Source organism: Amphiprion ocellaris, chromosome 1 (genome assembly GCF_022539595.1).
Source record: "Amphiprion ocellaris isolate individual 3 ecotype Okinawa chromosome 1, ASM2253959v1, whole genome shotgun sequence".
In the NCBI taxonomy this organism is placed as follows: Eukaryota; Metazoa; Chordata; class Actinopteri; family Pomacentridae; genus Amphiprion; species Amphiprion ocellaris.
The window spans coordinates 24,628,885-24,648,715 of record NC_072766.1 but is presented as its reverse complement, the minus strand read 5'-3'; the positions used below and the strand labels follow the sequence as shown (position 1 = coordinate 24,648,715).

Sequence of the window (19,831 nt, the reverse complement as noted above, 5' to 3'; positions counted from 1 at the left end):
AAGAATTTATTTAACTGTATACTTATTACAGAGGTTATGGTTTGCAGAGGTGCTGTACTCCACCGTGTTATAATAAGAGATGTTTATTGCTTTATCTACCCAACATGGGGAAGAAAAATATTAGAAAAGCATTTCAGTGTAATGCAGTGCAGTGCAACAGTACCAGTAATAAACACATGATTCAGCTACAATCTCTCTCACATTGTCAACAAAAACATTATAATTTTGCTAGGTGCAGAATTCATTCTGTTTTTATTGGATTATTTGAAAGTTAATTGTGTTTTAAGTAATAAGTGTTTTATTTGATCACTTGTTTGCATTTTGATATTTATCGATCTTGTGTGACTCCAGATTTATTGAAAGACTTCACAGCTCAGCCCTGCTTCTCCACTGACCCTCGAACTGCCCCAGGCTGTGTGAACATGAAGCAACAACCCTCTATGGAGACATAAAGGTGGAAACAAGTCCCCTGTACGCTCCAGTTGGCTTTGTATATTAATACTGTTGTTGGAGGCCATTTCATAATTCAGACTCTGACCAACAGATGGAAGGTGGATATAATTTCATAGGCTCATACGTTAGGAGGGAAGCCGGTGCATCTGTCTGCCTGTGCATGTGATTTCATTTGCATAGATGTAACAGGCGTGGGTTTGTCTCAATGAGCGAAATGGAGAAATTGTAATACTTGATTCTCGTTCATAAGCCTTGAATGCCAAATGATGCCCCTGACTGGTTTAGAGGATGACTTGTTTTTAGGCTCCCAGTTCCATTAAATGTTTTAGGAAATAGCTTCCTTTTCTTCTATTTTTCATCATCTCTGCTTCCTCCGTGTCCTTACGATGTGTTTCCCATCTTTACAATGCAGCTCGCAAACACTTATGAGTCACGCATAAAAGAGAAAAAAAACAGGTTATCTGATTGATGTTAGGCGTGTGCTTTAATCTAGAGGAGTGCTACTTCACCACTCTGAAGTGTTTGGGCTATAGAAGAGTGCTGCTTTCCCTCTATGAAAACAGAGAGGGAGGCAGAATGTAGATCAATATCCCAGGAACACACCAGAGACATTCTATTTTATTAAACATTTTCCCATTAAGGCGGTGGCACGAGCATTGTAGATCATCCCAACAAAGTCGTAAATCACAGACAGACAGCGGTATTGGAAACAATGGGAAGAATCAGAGGAGATTACCAAGAAACAGGCTATTTGGTGTTTGTGCTGTTGAGAGCCTCATGTATCTTGTTTTTGTATTATCACACATTTCAGCTGAGAGAATGCTTCAGTCAGAGTGCAGCAACAAAATCATTTTTTATACAAACACACCACGTCACACATCTTCATGTTACAGGCATGGGTTTGCACAGCCCTGCAGCTAAAGAGCTGTTTCTAATCCTATTGATTAACAAAGACTGACTGACATATCTCCTGTTGCTGCCCATTAAAACCTCACACTGCAACAAACTAACACATTATTTGTAGTAGATAGGAAATGCCTTACCCAAGGTCTCCTAGAATACAGAAACTCATCAGTGGCAATACCACTTGGTGACGCCAAAGAAGATTTAAAGCTGGACTTGTAGATATTTTTATTTAACAATGGATTTAATGGTGGGTGTGATTTAAATGGGGACTCATGTATTGATAGAGCTACAAAGAATGATCACCTAGCTTTGCAGTTTCCCACAGCTCTGCAAAGCATTTTAGCATCTTTCAGCTTATTGTTTTTTACATCCCACAGTTTCAGCTTCACTGCTCCTATTAATCTCATTTCCAGCATTAAAGCCCTACAAACATCTGAAAAGGCTTCCTTCCGAGCATCACACAGCAGACAGACAAACTTAGCGACTAACTGGTGAACATACTGGAGCATTTAGTTGCTGGAGATCCACATATTTCCCTTAGGAGTTGGTGGAGACCAAAACAAAGGAGACAGATTAAAGGGGAGTAAGTGAATACTAATGTTGCTCCCTGTCTGCTGGATATGTAAATAGGTAACTGTTTAGGCAGCATGTTGGCTTTATCAGCTTGATATAAGCATATATCAGTGTTGTTTGTACAGCTTGTTCTGCTGCCCCCAAGTAAGGTTGTTCAATTAATCTATTTCAAATCAAAACTGCAATTTGAAACAAGGCAATGAACAAATTGGAAGGGCTGCAATTGACGATTTACAAAGTGTGGCTATTAAAATGCGAATTGAATAATGAGACTGATGCTGTGATTCAATTTAATTTCATTGAGCAGATTCAAACTTTCAGGGGTTGTTTATGCTGCCGATTGATCAACGTATACTATATCTGCACACTGTAGAAAGACTGATATAATCCCAGTCTTATTACTAAATAATGACACCTGCAGTGCATCTGACCCAGAGTTTAAACTGTTGGATCATCGGTTTTACAAATTCATGTCATCATCCCTCTGTGACAGTCACACTTTTGGTAGATCTCATGTTAATACTCTGTCAAATATTTCAAATCTATTACACAGTGAACACTGAGCTGAAGCTTGTAGTATCTGAGTACCTGTAACAAAAATACATCTTTTCCCCAAGTGGCTTAAAAAAAACCCTATTTTTTACTGCTTTACGTAGGCACACCCATATGTTGATGTCTGTAGAATGTTTTCCGCAGTCTTTAAGGGTGTTTTCAAACCTAAATTGTTGGGTTCCTTTGGAGCAAACTGTGGTCTGTTTTGTCAGTCAGTTCTGTTTGTTTGAGCTGATGATAAAGCTGACAGTTGAACTCAGCCTTGATCCACTTCCAAGTGTGGTTCATTTCTGGTGTGAAGGAAAATGAACTAACAACAGTTGAATGTTAATCTGTGATTTTGCAATAAATAAGCTAGACTTTTTCTAGAACTGTTCTATGAACTTCACAGGCAACAAGCTGATCAATCACACAGTTAAAAGCAGTTTGAGGCGACTTTGTCAGACGTTAGTCAGCACAGAAAATTACTGTATAAGAAACTTCATTTTCATTTGTTTCTCGACCAGCTCGTCATTGTTATTACGATCAATATATGGGCTGCAGAGATACCCTATTGTTAAGGCACGTAATCACTACAGATTATATTTGTTTGCTCTTTATGCCACCAGAGAACATGGAGATACAGATATAAGTGAATCTGATTTATGGGGGTCCTGATGATACACAATGACAGTAGGAAACAATCCAATCACATGTCAATCTGTAAAACTTCATTCTGAACTAGATGTCATTCTGAAATGTATCGTGAAGAGGACATAGTCGAACACCACTCTGTTACTTTACTTCCACATCAATTCCAATAAATTTTAGTTTGTTTGTTGAACCCTGCTGACAAAGAAGAAATAGACAAAACTATAAAGTGTATATCAGCATAGCTAAGCAAAATAAAGTGGTACTCTTTGCTCAAAATTAAAATGTCCCCAAATATTATCATCACTCAAAACTTGTTACGCACTTAAAAATCTGTCCATCCTTGTACTCCATCCCTCAAAGGCAAAGTAATTACAGCTGAGATTAGGTCTCAATAGTTCTGTCATTAATAACCTTCTATGCATCAATAGCAGCTGCTAAAGGAGAGCAGAGAGTTCTTGTTTTCATCCTAACAGAGTTTGTGATATTCAAATCCCTCTTTTCTCCCAGTTTGGGCCTCTGTAGTGTAATTTGTTGTGTTTACCTATTAAGAAATGAAAAACATTTTTTTTTCTTGGTTGTGTTTTTCTGGGTTTCACAGAATCTCAGGACAAGATAGCAGGTAGGGGTTCAGTGCGTAGCCCAGGGCCACTTCAGCACAACAGATGGCTGTTGCTGAGATCGAATCTGTTACTGTTTGGTTCCAGGGTGTTCTCCTCAAGCACCAAACCACCCTGCCACCCAGTTCAGATTGTACTTTGTTGGAGGCCATTTTCTAAAGCAGATGGAAGGTGGCTGTAATTTCAGAGGCTTGTATGCTAGCGAGCAAGCTGGTGGATCCGCCTGTACAGTTTGTTCTGATACTATCCTGCTCATTTCCTTTGTACACAACAGCTATTAATCAGGCCGTGTCATGGCAAATTTATGTAGAAACCACTTTCAGAAAACAGGATCTTGAAATACTATACAGAGAACAAATAATTTAAAGACAGATAAGAGACAGGAGACAAATAGAAGCAAGCAGACTTTAATTCTAATCATGTTGTCAAGAAAAACATTCCTTTTGCTTAGATCTTCTTTTTTGTGTGTAATATTCATTTTGACAAAGTAGCGATTTGAATGATTGCACTGTCTGACTCATTGTAAGTCAGGATGAGAGTGCCTACTCCAGTGCCTGAAATGTAAAACATTAGTATCTCCGCTACTTTTTGAATTATGCTGATTTTATTTTGGCACCATTTTCTTCATGCATCCTCCTAGGATGTGGGAATAACACGAGTGAGATTGAATGCCCCTGTATCATCACAGCATCTTTGTTATTCATATCCATATTTTTTCACAGCAGCCTAATCCACATGCATATTCAGTGTGCCATGGACAATCACAGGTTCTGAGCAGACAACGTGCTCAGGTCCATAGGGAGGTGCTGCCTGCTTCCTCTCTGCTGTTCACTGACAGCAGCTTGATGAAAATGTAGAGAGTGCAAAATTATACCACGGAGCATAAAGTCGTGTCACAGACGAAAACGTGTGGTACTCGCATAGATTATATTTTCTCTTTCATATCACGCCAGTATTTTACAATATTATATTGCTGAAATTATGTCTGTTTGATGCAAGCTGGTTATATTTTGTATTTAATCACTGAAGATGTCAAATTCCACCTCTATAGATGTTCCCAGTGAGTGCAGAAATTTTCTAAAACTGTCAAACTGTTTCAGTGCATCAAATTAGCTTGAACAAGTGTGATAAATACAGCTGCTAGAATCATATAGGAGTTTCAGGTCTGCACATTAGAACTTTTACTTGCAGTGTTTTCTTTGTAGTTATGGAAAAATAAAATAATGATTATAATTTACACACTGCCTGAAAATGTCACAGTCTTCCATATATTTTTAGGCAAAACAGGCTTTAAAGGTCCCATGTTGTTCCTTTTTTCTAGGAAAATAATAGATGTTCCCCATGTTCCCAAAATGTGTCTTTGAATTTTATACCTCAATAGATCACAGAGATGGTTGACTTCACCATGACAGTATTAGCCCTGTTTTAAATGGGTTGTATCTGTAATGTTAAATTCTGCTGTTGTTAACGCCCCCTTCAGGAAGAAAACTCTCTGGATCTGTGATTGACAGCATAAAGTGAAACAGCTGACCACACAGCAACTGACACAGACATGAATAAGAGCAAGACTTTCTATTGCCTCTAACATTTTATTGGTGTGGTCATTTTATGTAGAAATGAAGCAGAATTCACAGCTGCAATTTTGGAATTGTCTTTGAAGTGACTGTTGGCTATTAAGTAATGTGTACAATGGATTGCAGGAAATTCTGTAAATGAGAGCAGCTTAAATAGGAATTTGGCTGTATTAATATGCAGTATATATGAGCATAAAGAGGGAAGGAGTGAACAGGTGTGAACATCAGCAGAGTTTATGTTGCAGGCTACACAGTAACCTACCAGTCCCTGTATATTAGTTTCAAATCGCGTTCAAAGTTGCCACTATTTTTGGTTGTCCCAGCATTACAATTTTCACAGCTGGGAGACCATCTAGCTGCAAAAGACGGTGACAATGGATTTTCACCACATGGGGCCTTTAAAGCTAATTCATCAGTCAGTACGATGAGTAAGCTCAAGTAAAGAAAGTAGTGACATTAAGCATTTGTAGCATGCCAAGATTTCTCTAAACTGTGTCTTTAGGTTCTACTTAGTTTTTTTGCCCAAACCAACAATACTCTCTTTCATCCACTAAACTTTGTAAATGAACTCTTCACTGAATCTTTATAGCTATTAAAATAGTCATTTTTATATTTTTCATTACAGCTTTTTATTAAAATTATCAACTTTTGACTGCTATCGACTGTATTCTCTGACAGTCTTATAAAGTGGGGTCCAAAACTCTGAGATCACTTTGAAATTGAAAATGAGAAAGCTTGAGGGTTTAGAAGCATTTAAACACACAAAAGGTTACAATAAAATGAAGAATAGTTAAGATTTTGCACTATTTCGAGGTCAAACTGTGATGGATAAGTGGTCTTGTACAAAAGGTTGAAACCCATCATACTCAAGTGGATCTGATCAAATCATCAGAGGTTTGTTCAAATAACCCTGCAGCCACTGTTCACCTGTTGTCAGTACTACTATATGTACTGCTGTGCATCAAGTTTTCAGCAGAACATTGCTCATTAAGTAGCATTGGGAAACAATCAAGCATCAGAAGTAAATGACAGTATCCCAACTGAAATTGTTTTTCTAAGCACAGAAGGGCTTTCTCAGTGTCAAATCATGACTAGACTAAAGATTTTCTCTCAGAAAATTTTGTTCACTGAGAGATTACAAAAGGAACTTCATCACAGTTTCAGGAATTGCTAAATAAAGAATGCACGACTCAGTCAGCAAATATCCTGTCAAAAGAAGACTCTGTAGTAATGATCTCGGAGGACGTGAAGCATCTCTAAAACAATTCTCAAGAGGGGAAATAAGGTCAAACTCCTGGGGTGGGCTAAACAACATTTCACAGTGGATAAATGGGAGGAAAAAAAATCTATTTACTGATGAATCCCAGTTTGATATGGGTGGCAGTAACAGAAGGGTGTATCTGAGGAGAAAAAGAGGAGACAGGATGGTACTGCAGTGGATCAAGTCCACAGTGGAACATGCTGTTGGGAATATGGAAGTGTAGGCACGTTTTGCTGCTCTGAAGTTGAATTGACTCCATGCTGAACAGGAGAAGTAGCACTTCGTTCTTCAGAAACATGCTCCAACCTCTGTGTGGAGAAGAATTCATACTGCTGCATAATAATGATCCCAAATGCATTTCAAGGACAAGGGAAGACCAAGAAGTGCTGCCTGTCATGGACTTTCCTCTACAGTCACCTGACCTTCACCTCACTGAACATCTATGGAGACTGAGAAAGTCAAACATTCCTGATTATGATGAGAAGCTCTTCGGAGCCTGGCTTCTTTGATTTGAACAAATGTGTAATCCACATTTGACTGCTGCTGTCATTCAAGTAAAAAGGCTAAGATATTCAGAAATGTATGTACGCTTTTTCAGAGATTCAAATTTATTGTACTGAGGATGCCGCTACTGCCTGTGCAATGAGTAGAAAAATAGTTTATCTAAAACAACTGGGCTCATAAATAACTCCTACAAAATGATTAAACATTCAAATCAAAACCTGAATTATTAAATATTGATTTACCCATAGAACATCAACAGATAAGCAAATTAAATTATTACTACATTTTTAAAAAAAATGTTTCTGCCAGTCGAAATATGCTCCATGTGCACTCGGTTTGTGAAAGATAACTGAGCATAGCTCCTCTTTTGAGGAGGCCCAAACCTTACAGCACATAGGGGTCCATGTGTGGACTTACCGTCCTCTGATCCTGCCCTCTCCACCTGTCTCTTGGGCAACACAGCAGTTCTGTGAACAACCAAAGCCTCCCGAGGGGAATCCGTCTTTTCTGCTTGCGGGTCACATTAATGACTCAGCTCCCTGCCTTCAGAATCAGCTGTCCCCAGTTCAGCTCTAATCTCAACATCAGCAGTGTGACTCTGCCGGTGTGAAGCAGTTATAGCTGCCACATGGTTTCGTTTCATTTGCTCTCACAGTGGTCAGCTTTTGGTGGCTCTGCAGTGACAGCATGAATGTTTGTATGATTGTATCTGTGAATAAGTGACTGTCTGCAGCACGAGCAGCCCTATGTAACACTAGTAGCATAAGCTGTGTTTATTAGCACCCTTTACTGCACCCAAAACCCATTATTTCAGCCTATTGATATTTTTGCCTTTGTTCTTATAGCTGAGCTCCCCATTTACACTAGAATACTGCCGTGTGAAATTAAAAAAGCTAATTGTAATGCATTCAACTATTTGAAACAGACTGAAATCTAGCCAGGTGTTGAAAAACTGTAATTGGATCTGGATCCTATACGCATATGTACACATCAGTAAGTGGTATGTGGAAGTGCCTTTTATTATTAAACTGAAACTGGCCTTTGTTCTCCTTGTCTCGTTAAAGTGACAGGAGAAAGTGGCTCCAGTAGTTTCCACACACACTGTTCACTCTTAAAGAAGGCGCTCCAAGCCCTTTGATTATTTTTCTGATCCTTGACAGGTGTGACTGCAGAATGATCTGTGTGGGTGACAAAGCAGCATGAAATAGAACATCATAGCTTATCGAAGAAATTCATCCACACGGTTACATTAGTTTATGAGTGGTAGGGCTATTATTGTCATGGATGTGTTCAAGAGAACTGGATGCGGTGTCTGAAGATGACACCCAAGTATTTCTTAAGAAAGTTGCTCACTGGCACACATGGAAAAAAAAAAACAACTTTGGCCACATTTCAACATACTTCCACACCTTTGATAGAGCATGTGAATTAGCACATAAGGCTGGTTTCATCAGCTGATGGAGGCAGAAGTTGTAGTAACAGTACCCACTAAAAAAATCTCTGCACATCCCGGCCTTGTTCCTTGGGGTTTAGCATAGACTTTTTATAAGAATGTTTATGAAAGATGAGTGTAGATTCCTGATCTGAAAAGTGAAACCAATGGAGAAGTGGCTTAAACCTGCATTCTTTCTAACAGCCAGCAGGGGGAGACTCCTCTGTTTGCAAGAAGAAGTGTGAGGGCACAAAAGTCTTTGAGAAAATGACCCTACTTCTTCCTTCATCTGTTACCTCCGTTAACAGTTTTCTAATGAGTTGATGGGCTCAACTGCTAGTTTCAAGACTTTGTGGATACAGCATGATGATCATTTTGTAAATTACAGTCTGATTTACAATAAAATAGATGATAAAGAAGGTATGCTTTAGGGCAGGGTTACCTTGTGATTGACAGGTTACTACCATATTGATATGCGTAGTGTTTACCGCCATGTCAGTTTTCAATGGCCAAGCTAGCGAGTTGGATTATCACCACCTTGTGCTGTGGAGCTGTTGCATGTAACCCATTTAGAAAAAGTTAGTTTTTTCTTACAGTGCAAAGCACTTGAAATGACAGATGTAAATGGGTCCTAAATGACACCAGTGCTGTTACCTGGAAACAAGCAGAACAGGTGATGTTGATGATACAAACAAATGGGGATCAGAACATCGGTAAGTTAGTGTGAAAGCAGATGGGTTTGATCTTAAGTGAAGAGACTCCATGTAAAAGCATTGCGGTTCACTTGCACAAATCCGGTTTTGTTTGCATTGATTGCTTCAGCTCACATTACCATCAAAATTACAGGTATTTAATCGAAATGCTTCAACTCATTTACAGGAAAAACATCCAGAAACTGCGTCACTCATGTTCTCATACTGCTAACTGCTCCCACCTGGCAGCCTTCATAAAGTAACCGACAGCCCAGTAGCCAGCAATAAAGTTGTGTGCTGTGGGGTTTCCAACAGTGCTGGCTACATTTGGCAGACCTGTTTCCTCCTCGCCACAAAACATGGGTGATGCGCCCCCGAGCGCAGGGCTCGAATAAACAGAAAGTCTCAGATGTTGCCTTATCATAGTACATCGGATGCACAAGTTTTCCCAAAACCAATATCAAGAATGTTATTTTCCTGCTGTTGTCATAAAATACAAGCTGCTATCTGATCACAGAACCAAAGATGCAAGAAGTCTATGGCTTAGCTTGCAGATTGGTACGTGTTTCCCTGTGCAGGTATATAGGTCAGGATAGCTGTCATCCTGCCATGTAAAAAAAAAAAAAAAAAACCTCTGTGTGTGTCTCACTGATTGTTTGGTTGCATTGATTTGAAATTTGACATTTAGGACAAAGTTCCCATGAGCTGCTAATCATATTTTTGCTTCTCGAAAACAAAGTAATAAAGCCTTTGCCATGTCCTCTGCTACATCTCCTCATTTCCCCAACTTAATTGAAACCCATGTGCCCGATGTGCGTTGCCTGTTTCATTTCCAAACCATCAAACAAACAAATCATTTATAAATGCTCATTTTCCTGAAGCTAATTTAAAGGAGCCAGCTTCATTTCTTTTATCCCGGCACATAGACAGAGTTTTCCCTGGGAGTCTGATAGTATTAGCAGAAGTAAAGTCATCTGCAGTGTTTATTTGGTCTGTCCCCCTCACACTTCCCCTCACATAGATTAAGCTTCAGAAGCTGCCTCTTGGCAATTAAATCTATCAGAGGGCAGCAGAGAGCGCTCTGTCAGAACTGTTCCAATAATTGCAGTTTAAATGAATATGGATTCAAAAACTTTTGACAACACACAGCCAGTTAATTTGCAACTTGGGACTTATAAAAAAAAAAGAGGTTTCTCCTGTCATGTCTCCTGGTTTGTTTTCTTTTCTCCTCGGATGAACAAGAATGTCTCATTTGCTATTCTCTTTCTTTCTGTTTGCAGACACATAGAGAACTGGACAGGATTGCAGACTCTGAGAGACGTCGATATGGAGCTCTACACTGGACTTCAGAGACTGTGAGTGTTGATGCTGTTATCTGGCAGGGGGATGGGGACGACACTTCACTCACTGTATTTCAGTCCTGCTGTGTTGCAGATCTGGAAAAGGACAGTAGTGCTGCTGTTAATCAGGTTGCCTGCCTGCTTACTGCACAGAGGCCAATGGTTTTGTCCTAGAGATAAGAACAGTAATTCATCCCTGAACGCAAGTTGCAGCATCTGGATTTAATGTCCCACACTCCTCTGAAGAAGCAAAGAGAGAGTGAAGGGTGTGATTCTGATCCTAACACAAGCTGATGTTTAAACAAGCTTTTAATTCTCGACAGTCACACGCTGGTGGAACATTCCCTCTGCATTGCTTAGCCACTGATCAAATAATGCTAAAAAGCAGCAGGGAAAATTGAATTAGGAGTCCCTGCTGTAGCGTTGTAATTTTTTTTTTTTTTTTTTATTCTCATGTCTTCACTTCTTAAAGCAATGTTATGCTCTTTTGCTGCTTTGCAACCATGCGCTATGAGGCCACATCCTTTACATTTCTCTAACCCCTTCCACTTCCTTCTCTGCTGCTGCCTGCCCACCTCCTCTTCCTCTTAACTTTTTTTTTTCCTCTCTGCAGAGAACCATATTCTCCTTTGCCCTCCAAAGTCAGAGCTGGCCTCTTCCCTGATCCCCTTGATCCCTCATCAGGGAGGCCAAGTGCAATATCTCCACCACTAAATTAGCATTTTTCTCATTACCACTGCCTCTCTCCTGCTGCCTTGTCTGGGGACACGAGCTCCTCCCCGGCTGAAGTCGAGCCTTCACAGGGGCTGTTGTGATGCTGCCTTGAGGGGCTGTTAGCTGTGTGGAGAGAGTAGCGAGGGAAAAAGAAGTTACTCTAGGATATCTTCCATCACCTCATTTTACATTTGACCCCATCATCACCATCTTTATTTGAATAAAGTGAAAAAAAGGTGCAATGATTAATTAAAATGCACTGACTTTTTTAATATGTTATATAACTGTACCTCTGCAGAATAACAAGCTGATTGTATTCCCTACCACTGCTACATTCTGTAAGGAAGACAACTGATTATCTTCACATTTCTCTAAATATAATATTATTGCTAATGGTTGTAGGCTCATATTTTCATGTTCACATCTCATTTATGAAAGATCATGCAAACGTTTGCAGTTGAAATGCTAATATTAGACTGCAGTGCTGTCCTTAGCAAGCTGACACTAATTTGTTCTAGCATAAGTGTACAGCAGTGTCACACAGTTGATTTTATGTGTTTTACCTTACAATCTATGTTGTATACTGAGCACTGTAACTTTTAGCAAATTTTTTCAGAAGGATTATTAGTACTTTTGTTTGAGCATATTTTAAATTGTAGGTAAATAAACATTTGGATTGGATTTGAATGTATGTACATACAAGATGGGTAACAAATTAAAGGACAACACGGTGTTGGGCCACTATGTACCAACAGAACAGCTTCAGTGCTCCTTTATTTCTCCAACTCTCAGGAACTCTGCTAGAGAAATGGACAGCATTCTTTTTAAAGATGTCTAATACTATGGTCCAAAATTTCCCATAGGTGTTCGGTTGGGATGAGATTTTGGTGACTATGAAGGCCACACCAAATGACAGACATCATATTCATATTCATTAAGCCATTCAGTGACCCTTTGTGCCCTATGGATGGGATCAAGCCGGGAGAGGCCACTCCATCAGGATAGAAATAATTCATCATTGGATTACTTAGACCACTCAAACATTTTGTATTGATTTTCAGTAACTCTTCCCTCTAAGGGGCAAACTGACAAACCATAGCAGCAAAATGCTCCCCTACACCATAACAAAGCCACCAGATCTACTCACTGTAGGAGGTTTTCCCTTTAGTTTCTCATCCATCTGTCTATGTGGAATATCACCACATATCCCTGTTATTTTGGTGCGCCATTGTGATAACATTCAGTACCAGTCAAACATTTGTACAAAAAAGATTATTTTAAATATTTTCCACAATTCGGAAGATATCAAAATTCTGACACGTTTAGATTTTGTAGTAAGAAGAAAGTGCAAACCATGCAAAAATACGTTTTGTATAATAGATTCTTTGAAGTTGCCACATTTTGCTTTGATGACGTCTTTGCAAGCTCATCACCCTCTCCAACCAGCTTCATGAGGTCGTCACATGGATATTTTCCCACAGTCTTGAAGGAGTTCCCTCATATGCTGAACATTTGTTGGCTGTTTTTCCTTCACCTTGTGGTTAAACTTATTCTAAACCAGCCCAGTACGGTTTGGGTTGGGTGATTGTGGGAGGTCATCTGATGCAGCACTCCATCATTCTGCTTCTTGGTCAGACAGCCCTGACAGAACCTGGAGGTGTGTGTAAGTCATTGTACTGTTGAAAAACTAGTGATGGTCCAACTAAGTGCAAGCCAGATGAGATGGTATGTTGCTGGGTGGCCATGCTGGTTACCACCATCACAGCTTCACACGTGCAGATGCCATCGTCTCTGCATCTCACAAAAGTACAGCCACAACCAGAAATCTAAAATTTGGTAGTGTCAAACCAAAGCCCAAATCCAGTGCATCTCCCATTTCCTCCATGAAAGTCTGATTCTCCTTTATCAGTTGATGATGTGACGTGTCTGCTAGCTGAACTCTGCAAAGCACTGGTGTTTGCTCTAATCTGATGTGCTGTTGATCAATTTTTGAGGCTGATAACCTCAGCGAACTTCTACTGTTTTTTGTTTTGTTTTGTTTTGTTTTTTTTGTGACTGCACTTAAAGAAAACCAAGGTCCATGACATTTTTCAGACTGGCTGACCTTCAAATAATGATAGACTGTTGTTTCGCTTTATTTAATGTCATGGTTTTTGCTATAATATAGATTTCCACAACAGCTGAATAGAGATATTTGCTGTATAACAACAGAACTGAAAGAATGAGAAATTCCACCCATTTACTTTGACAAGGCTCACATGTTAACTGAATGTCCAGGTGAAAACTTCTTGAAGTCATTTATATTATAATGCTAGTATGCTTGGTCAATCAAAGCAATCAGTGGCTACTTTGAGAAATCTGAAAAATGAAACATTTTGCTTTCTGTGGACTTTTTTCTTACTACATAATTCAGGTTTCTTCTGTATTGTTCAACATAATAGAATACAGAAAATATAGAAAAATCCTTGAATGAGCAAGTTTTGACTGCTATTGTATGCACAGATTTATTGACTTTTGTACCTTTCTTTTGCATTGTTGCCGGTTGGCAATGGAGGCCACTACATGTTTGAAAGGGTTTCTCTCTTCTTGTCTTTTGTCAAATTTTTTATTTTCAAGGAAAAATATATGTGAAGAAGAAAACGAAAAAACAAGTTCAAAAGCATCTTTCACCTTTAACAATTTTTGATCAAGTGCATCTGCCTTTCATTTATTTCTTTGTGTGGTTAGGAGACATAAATAATTCCTGTACTGTAACTGCTGCTTGAGTCCAGTTGTGCTCTGGCTTCCCAAACTTTAAAACTTGTTTAAGACCTTACATTAAATGCAGCACACATTAAATCACTGCTGTTTGCAGATATAATTGTGTTCAGTATAACTCACATTATTGTTGTCATTACTGCTGGGAGGATAATAACCAAAGCTCCACAGTCATCTGTCTGCATTGTTGTGCTTATTTCAAGGGAGGGAAATTAGAAGAAAATTACTTTTGTTCATTCTTTCTGGGGATCCCATTATAGGGTTTCTAAGGAACCCCCAAAAAACTCTATCAAGGACCCTTCGAGGTCCGAGAGCCCCACTTTGGGATCTTGTGGGTGATGAAACGCAGCATCCCAGTCAAACACCACAGAGGCGTGATCAGACTTCTAGAAGGTAATTGGCACCAACAGCTGGGTATAATCAGCTCGCTGCATTATGAGGCGCTCACTGATGATGTCAATGACTTCTTTGGAAAGAGACATCTGTGATTACAAGATTAGAAGTCATTATGATTGTAGCCCAGAACAGTGGTTTTCAAACTGGGGCGCTGGGAATTCCAAGGGTCCTTGAGAGAATTTTATTGGGTCCCCAGCAAAATGAAGATTACTTTGATTTAACAGTTGTTTCGCTGCATAATAGCTAACACAATGAGGGAAGACATAATGTCATCAGAGGTTTCTCTCCTTTTACGGTAACAACACACAAGTTCACAGATCTTTCACTGAATGGTGCTTCTTATTGAATTTTAATTTGGCTGTCAGCTCTGCAGGGTGTGCTGTGCATACACGTACTAGCAGGAGGTAAAACTGCAAAATACACACAAACTAGTCTTGTTATGGTGCACTACTGCAGCAGAAAAAAAAAAGTAAAATGTCTTGAAATGGACAAGTACTGCATGATTGTTTCTTTTTTTTTCACCAGGACACCACCATTTTGTTTTTCTCCAACAACAAAACATTTTAAACAGGAAAAGACAGAAAATGAAGCAAAGTTTATGAAGCATCTAAATGGACCAAAATAAGGACAGAAATCAAGATGAGGAGTCGACATGCAGACACAACGAAATGACCAAGCAAAAGGAATTGAAAGAGAAAGAAAAAAATCAAAATGGCCTTGATGCTGTTACGTGATCATCACAATATGATGCTGCGTGAATGCACCTGCATTTGACTGCACTCAGATGAAAAAATATGCCTTTGTTTTGAGGATTTCTGCACAGTTTCATCTGTGTTTTGTATTTTTTCTTTGCAGAACTATCATGAATTGTAACCTGAAGGTGATCCAGGCTCGAGCGTTTGCTCAGAACCCACACCTACGCTACATGTGAGTAAATACTCCATCTTTGAAACCATGTTTCCCTTGCCTTCAAAAGATTTATTATGATCTGTGACGCTTGACAGCTTGTAGTATATGGCTGTAGATGAGTTAGTGTTGAACAGAAGATGATGCAGTTAATAGAGACTGGCTTCGGGAAAATTGTGGCACTGCCATTACTGTCGCAACAGCCGCACATCTTAAATGAGACATCCATTATTTGCCCTGGATAATTGGATTCCTATCTGCAGCGGTTTCTTTGTGCTTCGGCAGAGCAACATGCTGAAGACGCAGTTCCATTTAGTTTGCACTCACCAAATGGACAATTTGTCCAGGAGGCCGAGCATCAGAGAGCTGGGTGAAGAGCAAAGTAATTTCTTTAACAAAGGCTGATGTGTCACCGTATGACAGCCTGTTATTCCCCAATTTTCCAGGAGTAAACACGTTGAGTAACTCAGTCAGTCTTTTACCTGAACACACTACCATTTGCAATTTCCAGTTGTCGACTGAGTGGCAGCTTAGGCCCTCTTTTGCTCCTGCAGATGACTGCTGTTAGACTTAAATCTGTGCGGGTGTGAATCTCTGTGTGTGGCAGAGAGAAGTAGCAGTTCATAATGTGGATACTGAAAATGTAGTATTTTTCATTTGAGAGATTAATCTTGCCTATAACCAAGACAGAAAATACTAATCCCTAAACCACACATTCAATGTGTTTAATGTGTAGACCTTTTTCAGAAAAAGTCAGTATTGTTTGTCTCTTTATCTAGTAAGGTGATTGGTAGAGCTAATCGAGCTGATCAACATTTAATGAAACTTATTTAAATCCTGCCTTCACTAATTTTCTCCCCACAAGATGGATTTGCTAACTCAAGTCTGAAAACAAATAAATGATTGTAATCTTCTCACCTTTTCCTCCCTTCCTTTGACTAACAGTAATTGCTGTGCAGTGGTGGGGGAGTTTAGGAGATAGAAAAGATGTGAAAGACATGGGACAAGATGAGGCAAAGGAATATGGATGGTTTTTTTTTTGGTTATTGTTTTATTTTTTTGTTGCTGTTATACATAAACATATGCACATACACACACACACATATACACACATGGACAAAATTGTTGGTACCCCTCGGTTAATAAAAGAAAAACCCACAATGTTCACAGAAATAATTTGAATCTGACAAAAGTAATAATAAATAAAAATTCTATGAAAATGAACCAATGAAAATCAGACATTGCTTTTGAACTGTGGTTTAACAGAATTATTTTAAAAAATAAACTCATGAAACAGGCCTGGACAAAAATAATGGTACCCTTAATGTATTATTTTGTTGCACAACCTTTTGAGGCAATCACTGCAATCAAACCATTTCTGTAACTGTCAATGAGATTTCTGTACCTCTCAGCAGGTATTCTGGTCCACTCCTCATGAGCAGATTGCTCCAGTTGTCTCAGGTTTGAAGGGTTCCTTCTCCAGATGGCATGTTTCAGCTCCTTCCACAGATGTTCAATAGGATTTAGATCAGGGCTCATAGAAGGCCACTTCAGAATAGTCCAATGTTTTCCTCTTAGCCATTCTTGGCTGTTTTTAGCTGTGTTTTGGCTCATTATCCTGCTGCAAGACCCATGACCTGCGACTGAGACCAAGCTTTCTGACACTGGGCAGCACATTTCTCTCTAGAATACCTTGATAGTCATGAGATTTCATTGTACCCTGCACAGATTCCAGACACCCTGTGCCAGATGCAGCAAAGCAGCCCCAGAACATAACAGAGCCTCCTCCATGTTTCACAGTAGGGACAGTGTTCTTTTCTTGATATGCTTCATTTTTGCGTCTGTGAACATAGAGCTGATGTGCCTTGCCAAAAAGTTCCAGTTTTGTCTCGTCTGTCCATAGGACATTCTCCCAGAAGCTTTGTGGCTCGTCAACATGCAGTTTGGCAAATTCCAGTCTGGCTTTTTAATGATTTGTTTTCAACAATGGTGTCCTCCTTGGTCGTCTCCCATGAAGTCCACTTTGGCTCAAACAACGACGGATGGTGTGATCTGACACTGATGTACCTTGACCTTGGAGTTCACCTTTAATGTCTTTAGAGGTTGTTCTGGGCTCTTTTGTTACCATTCATATTATCCGTCTCTTCCATTTGTCATCAATTTTCCTCCTGTGGCCACATCCAGGGAGGTTGGCTACAGTCCCATGGATCTTAAATTTCTGAATAATACGTGCAACTGTAGTCACAGGAACATCAAACTGCTTGGAGATGGTCTTATAGCCTTTACCTTTAACATGCTTGTATATAATTTTCTTTCTAATCTCCTGAGACAGCTCTCTCCTTGGCTTCCTCTGGTCCATGTTTAGTGTGGTACACACCATGTCACCAAACAGCACAGTGACTACTGTAACCCTATAAATAGGCCGACTGACTGATTACAAGTTTGTAGACACCTGTGATGCTAATTAGAGGACACACCTTGATTGAACATGTCCCTATGGTCACATTAGTTTCAGTCTTTTCTAGGGGTACCATCATTTTTGTCCAGGCCTGTTTCATGGGTTAATTTTTTAAAATAATTCTGTTGAACCACGGTTCAAAAGCAATGTCTGCTTTTCATTGGTCAATTTTCATAGAATTTTTATTTATTATTACTTTTGTCAGAAGATTCAAATTATTTCTGTGACCATTGTGGGTTTTTCTTTCATTAACCGAGGGGTACCAACAATTTTGTCCACGTATATATATATACACACACACACACACACACACACACACACACACACACACACAAACAAAATATATAGACATTGACATACACAAATGGGAGAGGTTTATCAAATGATTTACAGTCTCTACAATATTTCCACTGTTCCAACATGGAGACTTTTACAGTGTAACCATTGAGCACCCCCACTCCAGATCCATGACAGGTCTCTATTGTGGTCTTGTTAATGCAGGTGGACAGTTGCTAGGTGACACTGAGGATGATGATGTCAAAGAAGATTAATTATTATTCGTGTGCTTAGCCTCTGAAGACCGACCCCATTGATGTCTGTGTCAGACAGGTCTGCTCAAAGCCTGAGCCATCAGACACTCAAATGGTCGTCCCTTTGTGAGGAGAAATAAAGCTATTGTCTTCATCACATGTCCAGACCAAAACAGACTCAATTAATAACAATAAAGATATCCTTAATTCCATGTGCCACAAACATGATGATTTCTCAATTAACAGGGACCTCAGTTATGTTCTCTTTTGAATTAATATTACATTTGCAATGCAATATCTCACGTGTTGCAGTGTGTCTCTTTGAAACAGTGTGCATGTGGCAAAATCAAACATTTAAGTTGAACGTGTAAGTTATGGATATATAATGTGGATGCATTTCCAAATAACCAGGAACCAAGTGTTGTCTCAAATGCATCCCGGTTTACATACAACTGTAAATACCTAAATACCAACACTAAAATTATATGACAAAACCCCCTAACAAACCTTCCATTACTCCAAAAATAATTTATGCTCTTTCAAACTGGCCACTGTTCCTACAAGGAAGGTGAGAAATTACATTTACTCCAAAGCAAAATGACTTTACTCTCAAAACGTAATTGAAACAGCAGTTTAGTCATATAGGAGTGGAATACTGGAGACTGGGCTGTCACATGTCATTATTGCTTATTTAAGATTAACTCTTTTGAGCAGATAAGTGCAGCACTACTTTAATGCACATTTAATCGCTCATTTTCTCTCTTTCTGCAGGAATTGCAACTAGTGTTGTAAATTTACTTTGTGAACAGCAATTTTTTAGCAGCTTGTACGTTATTGTAAATTTTCTCATTAGCATTGTGAAGGCTATGCACTACCATTCAAAACTTTTGATCACTTAGAAATGTCCTTATATTTGAAAGAAATGCACTTTTTTTCAATGACGATAACAGCAAATTAATCAGAAATACAGTCTAGAAATTGTTAATGTGGTAAATGACTATTCTAGCTGGAAACGGCTGATTTTTAATGGAATATCTATATAGAGGTACAGAGGAACATTTCCAGCAACCATTACTCCTGTTTTCTAATGGTACATTGTATTAGCTAATCATGTGGAAAGGTTAATTGATGATTAGAAAACCCTTGTGCAATTATGTTTGCACATGAATAAAAGTGTGAGTTTTCATGGAAAACATGAAATTGCCTGGGTGACCCCAAATTTTTAAATGTTAGTGCATATGCATCCAATGAATGTTTGCCATGTCGGTATGTTAGCTAAAACATATAGCTGAATTTAGAACTCATCATGGCTCTCAATTACCCCGTCAAACTCTAATGCAGAAAAAAAAATGTTTGCGTGTCACAAAATCTCATTCGTTTATTGGCTATTTAAAGGCATCGTGTAACTGCGGAACTTCTCCTGAATGCTACTGGCTAACATTAGCAACCCTAGGGACACTTGTTATCTGAGATAGCATCACATTTGCCAAACACAGGTTAGACCTAATCGTCAAAACCCTTTCTTTCTTGTAA

At 39.1% G+C, this 19,831-nt stretch overlaps 1 protein-coding gene across 7 annotated transcripts in view; it reads left to right on the top strand.

Moving 5' to 3' along the window:
* ntrk3b (neurotrophic tyrosine kinase, receptor, type 3b) overlaps positions 1 to 19,831 on the top strand; it is a 224,984-nt gene that overhangs the window by 27,838 nt on the left and 177,315 nt on the right. For all 7 annotated transcript variants that reach the window (XM_035942507.2, XM_035942506.2, XM_055011935.1 and 4 more), the window contains exons 2-3: positions 10,478 to 10,552; positions 15,260 to 15,331. In XM_035942507.2, coding sequence (XP_035798400.1) covers positions 10,478 to 10,552; positions 15,260 to 15,331 — 147 coding nt within the window. The remainder of the gene's footprint in view (positions 1 to 10,477; positions 10,553 to 15,259; positions 15,332 to 19,831) is intronic.